The 17,768-nt window shown below is 28.9% G+C and overlaps 2 protein-coding genes across 2 annotated transcripts in view; one reads left to right on the forward strand and one right to left on the reverse strand.

The window, feature by feature from the left end:
* Positions 1-7,924, reverse strand: part of LOC130451125 (uncharacterized) — a 28,743-nt gene extending 20,819 nt beyond the window's left edge. The window contains exons 1-2 of the mRNA XM_056789945.1: positions 7,673-7,924; positions 7,457-7,600 (exon numbers count right to left, since the gene is read on the reverse strand). Coding sequence (XP_056645923.1) covers positions 7,457-7,600; positions 7,673-7,721 — 193 coding nt within the window. The 5' untranslated portion in view covers positions 7,722-7,924. The remainder of the gene's footprint in view (positions 1-7,456; positions 7,601-7,672) is intronic.
* A 1,573-nt stretch (positions 7,925-9,497) lies between these two features.
* Positions 9,498-11,338, forward strand: LOC130451126 (uncharacterized). The gene has a single exon (XM_056789946.1). It carries the CDS (start codon positions 9,993-9,995, stop codon positions 10,428-10,430), a length of 438 nt encoding a protein of 145 aa, XP_056645924.1. The 5' UTR covers positions 9,498-9,992; the 3' UTR covers positions 10,431-11,338.
* The last annotated feature ends 6,430 nt before the right edge of the window (positions 11,339-17,768 follow it).

Here is a 17,768-nt window from a genome sequence, read left to right on the forward strand (position 1 = left end):
CGCCTGTACAATACAGAAATTTATTTTATGAATATGTTTCTAATATTGTCCTATTCTAACAACTTTCGGCTCTGTGTTACAAATTTCCGAATTCTGATAGAGAAGCGGTATATTAAAGTTTCTCAACAATTTTTACACACTTCTCTTTCTCTTACTTCTACCCTGCATAGGTTGCATACTGTATATACTTTATGCCACTTAAAGTGATCCTGGAGAATTGCGCCTTCAATTTAAAATATTCATATACTTTCTAAGAAAACATGGATATATTTTTACGTCAAATCATAATTTACATCTTAAAATTTTAATTAATCTCAACACCTGAATAAATATCGTACTAGTTTAAATATCAACAGAATAACAAGTAGTTATATAATTTGAATATTATTGTATAAATGTTTCCACATAATCGAAAAGAAACTTACCTTGGCAAAGACCAATTTAAGCATTTATTATCATTAATTCGAGTTTTTATCCAATAAATAGTTGTTAGTTCACAGTTTTCAGATAAATTAACTTTACTGTTGATTCCTACCTATTGATTCTGATCTAGCAAAACTACATCCAAAGTGTAGCATAACTTTAATTGTGCGCCAGGAGCGGCGGATTCATTACTTAGCTAAGATATTCTGATATTAATATTTGTTATTTTCACCTTAAATAATTGAATATCAGAAGTTTTGTATAAAACGTAGTTATATTAAATTACTTATTATATTATTACATTATTTTCTTCACTTTGCCTCATTGTTCGTTTATTCGGTTGTTTGTGAATGAATTCGCAATCTCGCGACACAATTTTTATTTGATTTTTGGAGCACTTAAGCACACCAAATCCTTTTCAAACTTTAAAAACTTAAAATGAAGATATTTCTGTTCCTTATATTTTAATTCAATTAAACAAGCTCACTTTAGACACAACATTTTACATTCAGCACTTAATAGGTATATATCATAATATGTTTAAGTTTAATTTAACTTATAATATACTTTTTTCCAATAAATTTAATCATTGTAATTTCGACTACGAAGCAGACTGACAATTCCCTTCTTTTACTCACTTTCCTTTTTTGTTTGCGACTCTATGACTGCCACTAAATTTTTATTTGAATTTTTAAGGCACTTCAATACCTCAAATCCTTTTCAAAATGGAAACACTTTCAATCTTGATTTAAAAAACTAATTTTAGCCACAATAATTAACTCTTGATATTTGATATTATTTTACATTTGTCTTATCACTTATAATGATAAATTTTACTTAAATCTCTTTATCATTCAATTTATCACTTTTCCTTGGACTACGAAAACAAAACGAATCAGATTGATAATTTTTATATAGAATGCGAAAGTTGTAATTTCAAACTTAATACCTGATATTTCAACTTAGATAGAAATTAATTCCTTGAATAGTAGTTCTGTTTGTATTATGACCAGAACTGTTTAATAATACTGAATTTTCAATAAATGTTCTAACAAAGTAAAAGGCTCTATTTTATTTAACTGAAATTTTGAAAAAAAAAGAATCCTCAAAGGTTCATTTTGATTTGGTGTTATTCACTTTAATGATAGTTAATGTTTTATAGAAATTACAGGCGATATGCATGAAAACGATGAACAATCAGATTATAGAAAATTCTTATATCAGCTCCGAACAACAATTTGATTATAATGAAGACTCAATCGTTAAATACTCAATATATTTTATGTATGAGGATAATGATAAAAACTGATCAAATTCATTCTCAACATCATGTCATCATCAATAATTGAAGATGATCATAACAAAGACAAAATTTAAATAGCAGCTTATACAGTTTCAGCTAAGTAATGTTGCAGGTAACTGAGCAGGTTTAGCACAATATCAGCTGACACATTTTATGCTATTTTTACACCTCAATATGGATGAGCTATAAATTGATTCAGCTAAAATGTTGCGATATTCATGAATTTCTGAAGATGTTGAGCGGACACTCGTTTCAATACATATTTTCCAGATCAACATTTCATACATTATTAATCATAACTTTGTTAGCTTTGCTAAAATTTTGTTTCTACAAAGCGGTAGAGTCGTGACAGCCTAACATTAATTTTAGTTTTTGAACAGTTGTAACTTCAAAGAATGTCAAAGTTATCTCTTAAATTTAACGTTATCGAACTATACATCCTCAATTCAAACAATGTCATCATCATTCAATGAAAACCTTAAGCAGAATTATATACGAACAAGGTTTCAGAAGTCGTTTAATTGGAACTCTACCAGACGACTTGTCCAAGCCTCAACAGACAAATAGAATAATTTTTTAAAATACGATCTTCAATCTACCCACACTTTTATATGTATAGGATATAATAAATATGCAAATAAGTTTGTATTTGACTTTTTGGAATTTGATTTTCTTCTTCAATATGTCTCCTCTTCCTTTTCGTCTTCTTGATTCCTGATCTCCTGTTTTCACAGACACAAGTATTGCTCTTAGTATATCTTTATAATTCTTTGTTCTTTCAATTATTTTTATTGCTTCTACAGAAAATGTCTTGTATATATTGTTGTGTATTCGAGATTAGTCTAAAAAGTATCGAGCCGACACTTATATTTCCGCATTGGTGTTAGTTTCTTTCATCCTTCATCATCACTATCCTCGATTAATTTTGTGCTTTCACGTCTTAAAGTAGTCCTGGAATTCCAGAATTTTCGGAATTACTCTTAATGCTCTCGTCACATTAGTTTCAATCGTCTCTTTATCTTGGAACTGTGGTAATTAAGCAACTTTTATAATCTGGGAAGGTGTCAAATGCTTTAACATCGAAGGCTGACGCTGGTAGAATAGAATGTCGATACTTTCACGAGGCATGATAATAGGAGAGCCGAAAACGGAGAACTAGTTAGCAAGACAACACAGAATAAAGAACGTCACTTATTGATAACAGTAATAACAACACAGTGGTTTGCAGAACATTGAAAAGTTCTGGGATATAGACGTTTATAGATGGATAAGTAGATTTGCATTTTTATTCATATCGACTTCAATTGGTGTACTTTTAACTCTTGAACATCGAGAAATCGATTTTAGTGGTGCTAAGAATAACTAACGAATACCGGTGATGGTCGAGCGAGAAATGGAATTATTATATGGGGTGCCGTTGCATTGCTCTAGGTAACCTTTTATCTTCATCAAAAGCTATGTGAATTCAGACTGATTTATTCAGGATATATTAGACCCTCATCCGATTAAAATGAAAAGCTATATATCGGTATGTTACGTTTAAAAGAAATAATATGAATTTCACTGGGTATTTATTAGTAATTACCAAGAAAAAAATTTGCTGTTACATATTTTTTGTTTGCTTCGTGTACCCTGTATGGTACTATTTTTCCTTCTGTAAGTAAATATAAATACTTTTATAATATTTCTTCCTATTATCACTAAGAACTTGACTCATTTCACAAATTTAATTTTTTTAGCAGTAAGACATTTCTCGTAATAAACCCAGAGCAAATTTACAACGTACGTCTAGCCAGACAGATGATAAAATGGAAAAAACTCTGTTTTGTATTGATTTTTCGATTCACAAAGGGACCATGTTGGAGACGTATACAATATATCAGTTTTTAAATCCATTTAAAGCCCATAGTCCAAATAAAGGGGATAAATTCCGAAGTATCGGCTTAGTCATATCATAATAGAATGGGAAATATTTACGAATCGAGTCCCAAATATTAGAAAAAAAAGTTATAATAGGAGAAGTAACGAATAAACACATAAAAAGAAAGGTAAAAATAACGGGAAGAGTACACGATTCGAATTTAACGCAGGTTTCTGACGAATTTCTTGTGGCGTTAACTATTGTCTAAAAAACTGAAAATGCAATGTGCAATGGGAAAGGAATGTTTGACGACCACAAAATTGGTATAGTAGAGTAGAATAATAAGTCAGTCTCGGCTTATGATGGCAGACTCAAGTCTAGTTATGAAACACGACACAAAATATCTTTTATCCTTTCTTCAACGCTTTATATATTGTTGAGAAATTCTTATAAAAGTTTTTTGTTGTTCTGGAGCTAGTAAATGCGGTACCCATTTTGCACATATCGTTTTGTAATCCAAGACTTCGGTCAAAATATTGCTCACACTACCGAATGAGACACCTAATACTTATACGATGTCTTTAGATGTGGTGAAGGTGAAGAGTTTTTATACACTTTTTTACAGTCATTCATGAATTCCTTTTGGCACTATACCTTTCAAAATTAGGAATTTCATTACTACACGATATGAAAGTTTTTAAACAACTGAAAATATAAATTAGTTACTCCACTTTTTTGACTTTCTAATTTATAAAAAATGTTAAATCTCCGTAGCCAAGTAAAAAAGCAACTTCAGGACCAGTGTTGTGAATTAAAGCCTCCTGAAAGTTTCTAATTTGTCCTATAGTTTTTAACCGTAATTATAGAATCTAAATTATTTAAGAAATACTAAAATGAATGAAGGTGTGAATGTTCGAACTCAATGTGCCTTTATCTTCTATGTTATATTAAATATAGAAAATAATAAATATAATAACAACATGTGTATATCTGGAAAGTGTTAGCATAGATGATGATATACCTAATATGAATAAAAAGCAAATAAATTAAATTGCTCTACAAATAACACCATAATAATTGAGAAATTAAGCATTATATAAAGTGAAACCTAAGTAAATGAATTAACAGATGTAATAATATGAAAGTGAAAATTGGCTGCACGGTAATCAAACGTATTAAAAACATATCTCAAAATGCCAAATGAAAACAAGGAGGAAAAGAAATGGGAGATAAAATAGAAAACAAAGGACAGGACATCCAATAGGTGAACAAATATCACATTGTGGTGTTATAACACGTTTAACAGTTTATTATTATTGAAAAAAAAAGAAAAGCTGCAATACTGGCTCATCGAAGATTGTGTAGCCTTTATCGTAATGTAAGTATAAATGAATGCCGATTTTGTTTTCAAACTTAGATCTCAAATATACAATTCTTTAAAAAGTCGAGGTGTACATATTTCCATACATTTCAGGAATAAATGAAGTAAAATAAGCATTTGAAAATGAAATCTTAGAAATTCTACAGTTGCAAACGATCATCGATCGGCACGTACTCATTGATTAGTGTTCGAAATTTATATTAATAAATTCATTGTTGGATATGGCTTTACTGTTTTTAAAAATATTCTACTTTATGATCAATACAATTTTGCATGCGTTTGAACCAATTGTCGAAGTATTTTTTCCAGTCCGATAGATGTACCTCCAAAATATGGGATTTGAACCCATCTGCCGCTTCATTGGATGTAGAAAAACGTTGAATTCGCATTTAATTTTTATCTGTGAGAATAAGAAGAAATTATTGGATGTGAAATATGGACTGTACGGCGGATAATCCAACAATTCGATGTTTTGATTGCTCAAAATCGATTTTATTTGAACTGATATGTGAGAGCTCGTATTGTCGTGGTGGAGAATAATTCGTCTTCTGCGATTGGTTTCCCTAATTTTTTCGAACACTTCTGGCAAACAAATGCTGATGTACCATTCAGAATTGACCGTTTTACTTTGCTCTATTGGGACGGTGGCAACATATCCAGTTATTCCGAAAAAACGGGCCATCATTTGCTTCGTGAGCAGACAACTTTTTTTGAATTTAGCTCTTCTTGAAAGACCCATACAGTCGATTGTTGTTTAGTTGTCTCCCACGCGAACAAACATTTTGACAACCAAATAAAGTACGACCACTATCGAATTCGGAAAAACCATCGAATCACAGTGGATCGAAATAGTGCTTCATCGCCAAAATTCTAGGCAAATTGATCGGCATACTGTTGTTGGTTTAATCCACATCAAAAATCATCACACGAAAATATTCACGATTTTACTACATTTTTTGACCAAGATGAATGTGTCAAGTATCTGTAAACAACTGAAATAGCACTCATATGACAACACGTTCAGAGAATGTCAAACTTTAGGATGACAATGTCAGATTTGACATATTCACATCAGGGTTACCATATCTCAAAACTTAAGTACCAACCCTCGGAACAGTTTTTGTTCTTTCGTGTCTTTCATACTCAGTGGGAATAAACCGATATATTGATCTTTCAAAATCTCATGTATTTAGTTTCTATTGATAAACTCCTAGTGCCTAAATGCCTAAATTATATGTGTTTGCCCTTCCATAGAAAATTTTATGTTTAAAACCACAGTTTTCAAACAAAAAAATCACTTAAACAGTTTTAAATCTGACAACTGTTATCTATCAATAACCCATCTGAATTTTTGCTTGATCATTATGAACGTTTTGGATATAATAGTGTGATGGAAATATTGTGAATATCATTCAAGTTGCTACAATTTTCGGTAGTTTCAATGAAACATTTTTTCAATTATTCATTGAATAAAATTAATATTGTTAAATCAACAACTAGTATTGAATTATTTTCAATTCCACAAATTGCAATAGGTAAGTGTCAACTGTAAATAGTTAATATTAGGCCACAAAAGAATTCATAAGTGGAAATTATAGGACTTATTTTGATTAATTATTTTGGGCTAAAGTGAGCTTTCCTAATCAAAATAGGAATGAGAAACAAATATTTAAAAGTTGAGAACGATTTTGGGGGTTAAGTACCTCAAAATTCCAATAAAAATTGTGTCGCGAGATTGTTTCACAAAAATTAGAGTATATACCAAATAAAATTGGAAAAATAAAATCTGAGAACCATTGTAAAAAATAAGAAAATCAGAATTTTATTTTTCAGCAGCCCCTGTATACACATGTTTATCAATGATTTATGTCAGTTAATCAGAATTTTATTTTATATTTCTCCTGTACACAAAGTTTATCAAAGATTTATGTTACAAGTAGTATGAAAACTAGATATTCTATGCAAAATAAATACCTATTCGGTTATTTACTAGTTATTAGGGTGTTTTTTAATAGCGATTTGGATAAAAAACTGTTCATATCTTTTTAAATACTCTATATAATTCGGTAAAACTTAAATATTTTTAACATTGCCTATAATTTTTGTTGATAATTTTTTTTTATCGATTTTCATAATAAAGGAATATTTTTAAGTGAATTAAACTGAAAACTCATTCTGTATGTAAAAATATAATACCCAGTCATTGATAATTTATTTATAATAAATAAACTACTGAGACCTATTGAAGATTATAAGAAAATAGATTATGTTAAATGCAATAATAATGAATTTTCATGAACAACAAAAATTTTAAATAACCAATTAACAGGAATCTAGATACAATGCAGAAATTTTATTATAATTTATTTTGGAGTTTAATAAAATACAATGAACGGCAAATACAAATCAAAAATAAATTTGTATACTTAGTAGAACAATTACCTTTTTACAAAATTCAAAATGAAATAAAATTAAATTTAAAACATACCTTCAATCTTTAGGTAACAAGTATGATGAATACTGCTACATTGTTGAATAAATTTTTGCTTTTCTGAATCAAAATTTATACACGGCAACTCACCCTCATCTTCATCAGAACACACATAACAACGAAGTCCATTCACATATTTTCCTAAAACGGACATCAAATATATTTTTATATTTATCGCTACAGAAAACAAATATTCTCAGTACATGTACTCACCCTTAAATGTTATTAAAATAAACAATACAAATTTTAGTTGCGGTTTCATACTGCCGATAAAAAATATAATCTACCTATAGATTTAGAGGCATTAAAAGTGACTAGTAGCAGATTCAAATTTAAAGGAGTTGAAAATTAATTTTTTTAATTTTCGCAAACCCATGGCACCTTTGTAACTCCCTCCAGTTTGTAGTCAAAACCCATAGGGTCAACACATTTCACATTCACTAATCTATGAATGACATGAAACTCAGCATCACTCATTGGAACCCAATCGTAGAGCTGTTCGAAAACCAGTGTTGCCGCTTACCCTGACGAAAGCATTAGATGCTAACTTTATTTTCATATCCTCAAGAATTCCTATAAAGACAGTGCCTATTTGATAATCACTAAAAATTATAGTCAGAGGAATCTTATTTGTTTAAGAAAATATTTTAACTGGTAAACCGCTTTTAAAAAACTGCATCCTTCATATAGAATATGTTCAAATATATTTGAGCTTGAAAGTTATTTAAAATATATAGGTATATTTCTCTGCAAATATTATAGCAAATCAGCCAAGACTTTGGGACTCTTACTAATTAAATATATGTTTTAATAAGCCTCATCATTCTGAGTACTAATCCTTCAGTCTAATGAATTTATTTTCACCTATAAATTTCATTCATGAAGTATGTTTAATGGACTAAGTATATTGAAATATTTATGTTCAGGCAACACTGCACAAATACAATTTGGCCTCTAAAGCATCCCGATATAAAACATTTTATAAACCTAAAATAGGGAATATGTTCGGCAGCAGATTCTATATATCGAGTTTTCAACTCAAGTACGGTCATTAAAAATCTAAATTATTTAATAAAAAAATTATCCACCATATCTCACTCATATATTAATATATTATATTCTGCAACATCAAATGCAGGTGTAATGCGCTGGTTGCCTATCTTAAGTTGACCATGAACATCCAAACAATTTCATGTATTAATGAGTACCTATGAAGCGTCTATTCTAATTATATAATTCTGTTAAAAATTTATAATTATGCTTTCCGTAAAATAATATGTAAATAAAATAATTACATCTTTATCCACCAAAACAATGATAGGTAGGATGTATAGGTCAGCATAGGCCAAGCTGCATGGCATATAGAAAACAAGTATATTTAGAAAAGATAATAAAGAATGCACTATCCATTTTTAGATTATTAATTCTTTTATCAATAGTGTCTAAATTAATACTGAAATGGAACACCAATTGCAATAAACAAGTGTAGTAAAATGAAATAGTCAGGAACGTATTGAGCAAAAGGGAAATTCTGTTTTTCACATCTAATGATTTTATTGTTGTAACTAATATTTCAGAAGTTATGGGAGTTAAGAAATACTTGATATTACAGTAAAGGTAATGCAGAGGAAAATAAAAATATCCCCATTGAGAAGCAACTAACTAGGAGTACCTAATATATAAGGAAAAATTTCGCACATTGAGTGGAAAAAAATTACAGAACTTTGAGTAAAATAGAAAATTGATTTACTATTTCACTTCTCTGTACGTTTTAAAAATCGTTTCGGACAGTTTTTATGTTGTATTATAAATATATAATAATATATTCGATACTTTGATGTTTATACGAATTCTAATTTATATGCAATTGTTATCGCAATAGTTCTCTAAACTATTTAAAACGAGCATATCATAAATGAAATAATGATTTTGTTTTTTTATATAATATTTATGTAGGAAATCATTTTCATTCTAGATAAAATATATGTAGTCCAGCCCTGAATGAATCGATATCTCCGTTCCGCTCTTTGTGCTCCGATCAACGAGTCAACAAAATGTAAATAAACAGTTCCCCTTCCCTTTTTCTGACGTCATGTGGTATCAACATCAACAAGCGTAGCCTTGATTTAACTGTTTTAACGACTGGGAATGGTTTGTTTACATAATTTTTGGTCATGTTCTAACTCCGAAAATTGACTTTATTTTGTCACTAGTAAAATGCATAGTATATAAAAAAGATTTGTGCGGACGTTATCAATCAAAAATTGCTTTTTTCGCAATTATTCGTCAACTTTTACATGGAACTACTTTTTGTTGGCGTATGTTTTTATGAAAGCACCCAAACAAGCAGTAATTGATGAGGTTGATATACTGTTTCATCGGCCCACGTTTGCGTTACGTATTTTTTATTATTTGTTCGAGACGAAAACAGTGTAGTGAATTCAGTCACATTATTGATTATTGAGCTGCTTTTTCAAATAGTGTTTACAAAGCGATAAAAGTGTATAATTGGTACAAATAACGAGTTACAAAAATGCCGTCAGCCGAAATGTGTAACATGACGTCTAATGCAAGTTCCAAATTCAGTATTTCTTCGAAGGAGATAGAAGGTTTAGTTTTAGAAATAAAAGAAAATCTAAGATTATCAGCAGCATCTGCTACAATACAATATAAAGCTATCCCTCGTAGTCGTAGTATTTCCAAAAGATCATCAAGAGCCTCTCCATATAGTAGACCTCCAAAATGCTGTGATAAACGATGTTGTGATACAAACTGTGTTGGTAAACATAAAACTCAAGAAGTTGGGAGTGAGGATCCGTATGAACTTTTACAAAAATTTCTTAGAGACGGGAGTTTAGTTAGTGAGGCTGTGAAAAGAATACAATTAGGACTTACCACTAAACAGTTTTATTATGATTCTGATGACGAGTGCAGAACACCAGTTTTCCGATTTATACATCAGGATAATTAGGACATCAAGTAAATATATTAAATTTAATAATTTAGGAAAAATAAATACGTAATACATTGCATCAGCAAACGAAATGAAATTTTCTAATCTTAATTTGGACCTGTTTGTTTATATTGTATACCTACTATTTTATTAAATATTCGGAACAACAAGAGGTACTATACCCGCAGTATAAACTAGTATCTGCATTTATAAGTCAAAGATTTTGAAAATTATTCATAGATATTTCAAAACTACGTTGAATTGAATGTTACTAATACGCCTTATTACATATTTATAGATATATTTCATTTTGGTTTTGAACATGTCTAAATTTTAGATTATTTCTCTTATATTTTCACTTACAATTTTATCAAATACAAGAAAATACATTTTGTATTTTGATGACTCATATTAGGATCTATCGTTCTATACCAGTATTGTTTGATAAATGTCAGATTAAAATAAAGATTATTAGTTAGGTATTGGTGAATGACAGAGAATGCTACAAAGTAATAATAGTAGAGAGAGTAACATGTGACTCATTTCTCAATTGAATAGGTTTAGCACATAACATATTTTTTTAATGCCATCAATTCAAAGTAACTATAAAATATTTTCAAATTAATAACAGTAGATACCAGGTCACAGACATTTATAGGTCATATAATCTCATTATATTATAATTCAGTTGTTTACCTACCTAAGGCAAGGTCAAATTGTAAAAGCTAAATCCGTTCTTCACGTGGATGCTGGTTTCATTTATTAGAGAAAATAAATATACCAAGACTATGTCTATGCTTATAGTTTCAATGAGGCCAACTAGAATATGCTTTAATCTTCCATCAAATATTTTCTTGGATATATACATATTTCTAAACCAATGAGGTTATGTTAGTAACACATACATTATATTTTATAAAAATAAATTTTTGAATCAACAATATACTGTTCTTGAATACCATAAAAGTACATCCAAAGAACTTCTCAGATAATTGTTATATAAACTGATGAAAGTTAACAGAATTATTGTTTTGTAAAATTATTTCAATGTCATAACAAGAAGATAGAATTTAAAAACTATTTGTGGTAGTGATATTTGCAAAATGATAATACATATATGAATCCATGTAAAGCAAAAATGAAGAAGTATATGCATTTCGTCTAGAACGTTTGATTATCACACAATTCCATATTCTGAAGCAAATAATTTTAGCATATTTTAGAATTTTGTCATCAGATCAAATTATTAAATTTGATCCATCAGTGCTCTGACATGTGTATTTGAAGATATAGTGATAAGATTATCATATTTGTGAGGATCGATGTTTCTTGTTTATTTTCAAAAATTTAGTAGTACATAATAATATTCAAGGAATAATATCTATGAACCTAAAATAATTATTCTGTTCGGCAATATAATATCATTTTGCCTCATAGTTGTCAGAGGTATTGGAAAAATTCCAGAGTCTCCAGAAAGAATTTCTGAAATCATATTTTATTTGTTTTGAGTTAACCTTGCTACTCTTAGTTCTAATAAAATGAGACTACTCAAGTAACCTTTTGAAAAATATATTTGGACTGTTTCTATGATATGGTGTCTTTCACAAATAGGAAGAGAATTAACACTAAAGAAATATAGGTTTTGATTCTGAACTGTTATTTATATTTTTAATATTAAATAAATTTATATGTTAGGATTTAACTCAATAGTAATATTCCATCTCTTCAGACTACTATTTTAGTACTCTTACTATTAATTAAATTGGTTTCAAATACTTTAACCAAATTGCTTGATACTTTTATACCTTTTGCTTGATTTAACATATTTTCATCATTGTAGTTTTATTTCTATAGTTTCTTGATAATACACCTAGAATTAAAGAGGAAACTTTTGGGGAAATTCGATAAATCTTATATATTTTTATATTTAACACTAATTCACTATTTTATTGAAAATTGCAACATCATTATTGAGAAGATATAAATTATCTGAGTAATTGTCATTTGCAATTACTTAATTTTGATTGAAATGTTGCGAAATTTGTATTTCTCTGCAATTCATTTTAATCTACATTTGTTTCGGAAGCCAACTTTCATATTAGAGGGAAGTCACATTACAACATTGCAAAAATAGAAATGAAAAAAGTGGAACATACATTGTTTGTTAATTGTCATTGTCTTATATGACATGAAAATTATAATTATAATTGTTACAGTCAAATCAATAATTTCTAATTAATGCAGTTTTATTTTGCAAATTTTGATATTTGAGAAATTTACTGTACAATTTCTTAATCAGTGGATCATTTTTTCTACTCTATTTAATATTCTTTTTGGGACAGGCAATTAAGATACTTTTATACATACACACACACACATACACACACACATATATATATATATATATATATATATATATATATATATGTATATATATATATATATATATATACATATATATATATATATATATATATATACATATATATATATATACATATATATATATATATATATATATATATATATATATATATATATATATATATATGTAAGAACATTTAGATGCATTAATATATCAAAAAATTTGTATAGTTTCTCGAATTATTCTGGATTTGAAGGAGTGAATGGGGCGATAGTTTTGGTTCTATTGAAATCGATTGTGCCCCTATTGACACAATGTTATGCAAGGGTAGAGGAAACTCTAATATATTAATCTAATATTCTAATATTGTTTATTTCTTTTAAAAAACATTGAATTCATAGATTTCAAAAATCAATATTCAAATTAACGCTTCATCAAGTGTTAACATGTAACACATACGCATATGAGATACAATTTTCTCAATAAGAAATTATATAAAATGGTATGAATAGCATCTCTGATTATTCCAGGTGTTCCATATTTTCTTTGATCTCTAATATTGCAATAACAATAATAATACTAAACTTATGTACTGCCTCACTGCAACTGAGGAAAATGCTTTGGTTTCCTGCGACCCATGCACAGTACTTATGGGTAAAACTACAATTAAACACCTAAATTCTGTTGAAAGGATTAATAGTGTTTGTTTTATTAATTTGTTCTTCATTGGGTGGTTTTGTAGAATTAATAATTTTAATATTTTTTAAAATATCTTCTGTTGTAATTTTGTTTCTAAGATCGTTTATTTCTTCCAGTTTTATTAATTTTTTTCTTGGACGTATGCCTTCAGGCGAAATGCGATTTTGAAATATCTTGTAATATATCTTTACTTATTGCAATTTTGTATGACTCCGTGTTTGTATTAATATTCAACACTTTTCTTATACTCCTAACAGGGACCTATCCGACAATTAACTAAATTGTTTGAAAATAATGCTTGATTGCGGTCTGTTTTTTTTCTTATTTAAAAACTTCTCACATGTGTACAGGGATTATAATACAAATTATTGTATTATTATAATACAAATTATGCCACAATATTATGTATAACTTATTAATTTAAATTTCATTATGGTTGTTAGATTTATGCATAACCTGATGTAGGTTACAACTAGGTACAGAAATTAATAAATGTATTAATAAAAAGGAAAATTGAAGGATTATCAGAATTAAGTTATTGGTCTAACTTATGTTTATAATTTTCTTTAAATTGATGTGCTTTCAAAAGAGACCTAAAATCAAGATAAATCATCATGAAAAATTTATGTTTAAATTATATCCAATAAAAATACATAGAACATGAAAGAGTGAATTATGTTGGAGCATAATATATTGGTTGTGTAAATATTTTACACTGCATGAAAATTTTGATAAGCATCCATATTTTTAATGTAACTTTGTGGGTAAATATTTGAAGTAATATATCAAGAGAAGCAATTAACAAGTATACATTTGACATAGAAAGTACAAATTAGATAAAGACAATCACAAGATTATTTCAAATATTTCAAAAAAACATATCAAGGTCAACAAATAAAGTGTTTATGCAATTTTTTTTCTCCAAATATTTTCATTATCATTCAAGTAACTAACAAATTTAGAGCATTATTCATTCACCAGTTCAACCTATAAGTAGTATATCACAAAAGTAGTACCTTTGTCCCAGGAGCAAGTTTTCTTTCTACAAAAATAATTTAATGCATCTTAAAACAAACAAAATAAAAAATTAACCAAAAAATATTCTTCTTCTTCTCTATTTTGGCCTCCACCTAAACAGTATTTAGCCTGCGCTGGTTTTCGCTCTGATTTATTTTAAACCAAAGCTTATATTTTTTCTGATGACTTTTTTTTCTTTCTTTTTTCCCAATTCTCCTATTCTTCTTGTGAGATAGACATGTTAAAAAACAGATGTGATCGTCTTTTTTTTAACAAAGGTTAAAACTTTTCTCGCTCAAATTAGGACCAGGGTCTTGATAGGAAGGATTCTCTATTGACTTATTTTCATATTTAGTTTTAAATGTATATGTGTATTATAATTATTATTTTTGTTTATATCTCAATTTTGTATATTTTGATAAATTTCATGATTAGCTTTATAATGTTGAAGTTTTCTCTGTTTAAAATGTTGGATAATGTAGTTGTTGTAAGTATTTTTAATTCAATTAGCTTATTATATAAATAAAAATTTGGGGTTCGATTATTGGGGCATCCGAAAAAAATGTGGCTTAGATCTTCCGTTTGTCCATAGATACAGTATGGATCAGTAGTACATCCTATTCTAAATAAGTGTTTTTTGTTGCAGCAATGGCCCGTTCTGAGTCTGCTTATTATTGTTAGATGCCTTTTATCTATAAATGGAATTTTGTAGAAGAAAGGTGTTTTCAGGAACTTGTGTTGAATCGAATTGTATCATTTTCCATTGTCCGTTGTGTTCTGTTTTAATTTGTTCTTTTAAATGTCTTCTTTATCTATTTTAAAATTTTCCGCTGATACATTAAGATTTCTTCGGATTTGTGCAAGTTGGTCATCAATTTCTTTCCCTATGACTCCAACGTGTCCAGGAATCCATGCTAGAACAATATTGTGATTTTCCTATATCAAGTCCACTATTAACTTTTTCCCCATTAAATTTGCTTGTTATTTGATTACTAAGAATTTTGATGGCGCTTTGCGAGTCGGAAAAGCTTATGATTTTATTAATTTTTGCTTTTTCGATTGCTTTAATTATTGCAATTATTTTCGCTGTGCATATTTGTATATGATTATGTAGTCTTAAAGAAAATTGGTAATTTAGGGAAGGAATATAGACCTTGTTGTCTTCCGGATTCAAGGGTCCATTTGTGAAAAACCATTTATATTCACTGTATTTTGGTGCAAATTCGTTGATGAATTTTTGTTGTGAATATATTTCGTCTTTTTTTGTTTCAGCAAATACCGTATTGATTCTTTCTGTTTGATATTTTATTTCTTCTTTAAAACACGGGTCTATTTCGCTTACGTAAATATTTTGATTTGTTTCTTCGATTTGATTTTTTGCTTCAATTAGGTACGGCCATTCTTTGCTTATGCAGTACCCTGCTAGTTGTATAATAGATTCTACTTCTTCTTACGTTAGGACTAGGTCCTCTATTTTCATCAAGGGTTTGCCAGGAGTAGTTGGGATGCTGAGGACCAGCTTTCATACCACCTTATAGGTGGTCGTCCAGGAGGTCGAGTTGAGTTGTGTCTAGTTTCTTTTCCTTTGCAATTTTTGCTGACTTGCTCCTTGCCCATCTTACTACATCCTGAATATCGCACATGTCCCTGATTTCTTCATTTTTCTTCCGATCGAATGACGTATGTCCTGTTATTGATCTCAGTGTCCGCATTTCTGTTGTTCTTAGGAGCCGTTTAGTGGTTGTGTTCTCCGCTCTAGTTTCTATTGCATATGTCATGACCGGCCTTACGCAAGTTTTATATTTTGTGCTCATGTATTTATTTCGCCAAATTAAATCTCTAAGGTAACTTGATATTAATGCTGCCTTCGTTGTTTGTGCTTTTACTTCTTTCTTTAGATTTCTATCGCTTGTTATGTTTGTCCCTAGATATTTGAAGGACATCACTTGTTCTAAACTCTGATCGTAAATCGCTAGTTTAAATCTTCTCGGTTCTTTAGATATTGTCAGAGATTTTGTTTTTTTTTGTGGATATTTGCATGTTGCTTCTGTAGGTTATCTTCGTCTTCCGAGATGATTACTGCGTCATCAGCATAGCATATTATTTTTATCTCTTTGTCTCCTATTCGCATCCTCTCCCGGCTTGCTTTACTTCGTTGATGATTTCGTCCATTATAATATTGAACAGGATTGGGCTTAGGCTATCCCCTTGTCTGATACCAGTTGCCATAGGTATTTTACACTTTTCAGTCACGCTCAGATCATACCGGTAAAGGTAAACAAACTCGGTACAGGTGGTGAGTATAAGCTACAACACTTTGTAACCCTTCTGAAACAATTGAATGCTGTATCTAGGTTTCTTTTGGTAATTGTATTAATCTGTGGATTCATTTTTATAACATCTGAATCTTCTGAGCAGCATTTTAATTCATACTAAAGGTTTGCAGTTTCTTTGTAGGAAGGTGGTTTAGTTTTTCTTGATGATATCATTGTGTCTCGTTTGGGCTGCATTTTCAGTAACCATATATTCTTTTTATGAGCTGGCTATAATTGTTCAGCAATGTAGATTCAATGTAAATAATCTGAAATAAAAAGAAAACTATAAATTCTTGTTGTTGTAACATAAAAAAATAACTAGAACCAACTTTCACTTTTCAACAATACTGAGGTAGTTAAATAGTTCAAAAAGTACTGGAAGTTTTGTGAAATAAACAAATATAAAAATTATTTTTTTATTTAGTGAGACATAGTGTTTCGTGTTACTTTAACCTCTGATGTTATTAAATTATTTTTTACAATAAGTATATTCTGCAAAAGTTTATTATAATATTAAATAAATTTTTCATGTTGGTCAATACATTGTTTTGATTACTAATTGTTATTACTTGACAGTACAAAATGTAGTGTGACTAATGAAAAATATTTGCACTTTGGCACTAAACTCAATGATTTTGCAATTTTTTATATAAAGTCCTTGATTTTGCGTTAAAACAGGGTCGAACATTAATGATTAATTAATATTTTGAAAATATTCCAGGGAAATTCACGATAAATTTTTGTAAATTTTAGCTCATTATTTATTCCATTTATTCACAGGCAAGACGCAATGAAGACAAAAATTAATTTAAAATAACCGTTTTTTATTTCAAGAAACACATTTTATTTGGTAATAAATTAAAAAATATATCAATATAACAAAACTATAACTCAGTTGCTGAAATATTAAACTTCATCGTCATCTGATACGTCAGAATTAGAGTCCTGATAAGGAATTTC

The sequence above is a fragment of the Diorhabda sublineata genome, chromosome X (genome assembly GCF_026230105.1).
Source record: "Diorhabda sublineata isolate icDioSubl1.1 chromosome X, icDioSubl1.1, whole genome shotgun sequence".
Lineage (NCBI taxonomy): Eukaryota > Metazoa > Arthropoda > Insecta > Coleoptera > Chrysomelidae > Diorhabda > Diorhabda sublineata.

What these genes read in the sequence shown, in the direction of transcription:
- LOC130451126 (XM_056789946.1), top strand. Translation starts at nt 9,993, where the DNA reads ATGCCGTCAGCCGAAATGTGTAACATGACGTCTAATGCAAGTTCCAAA.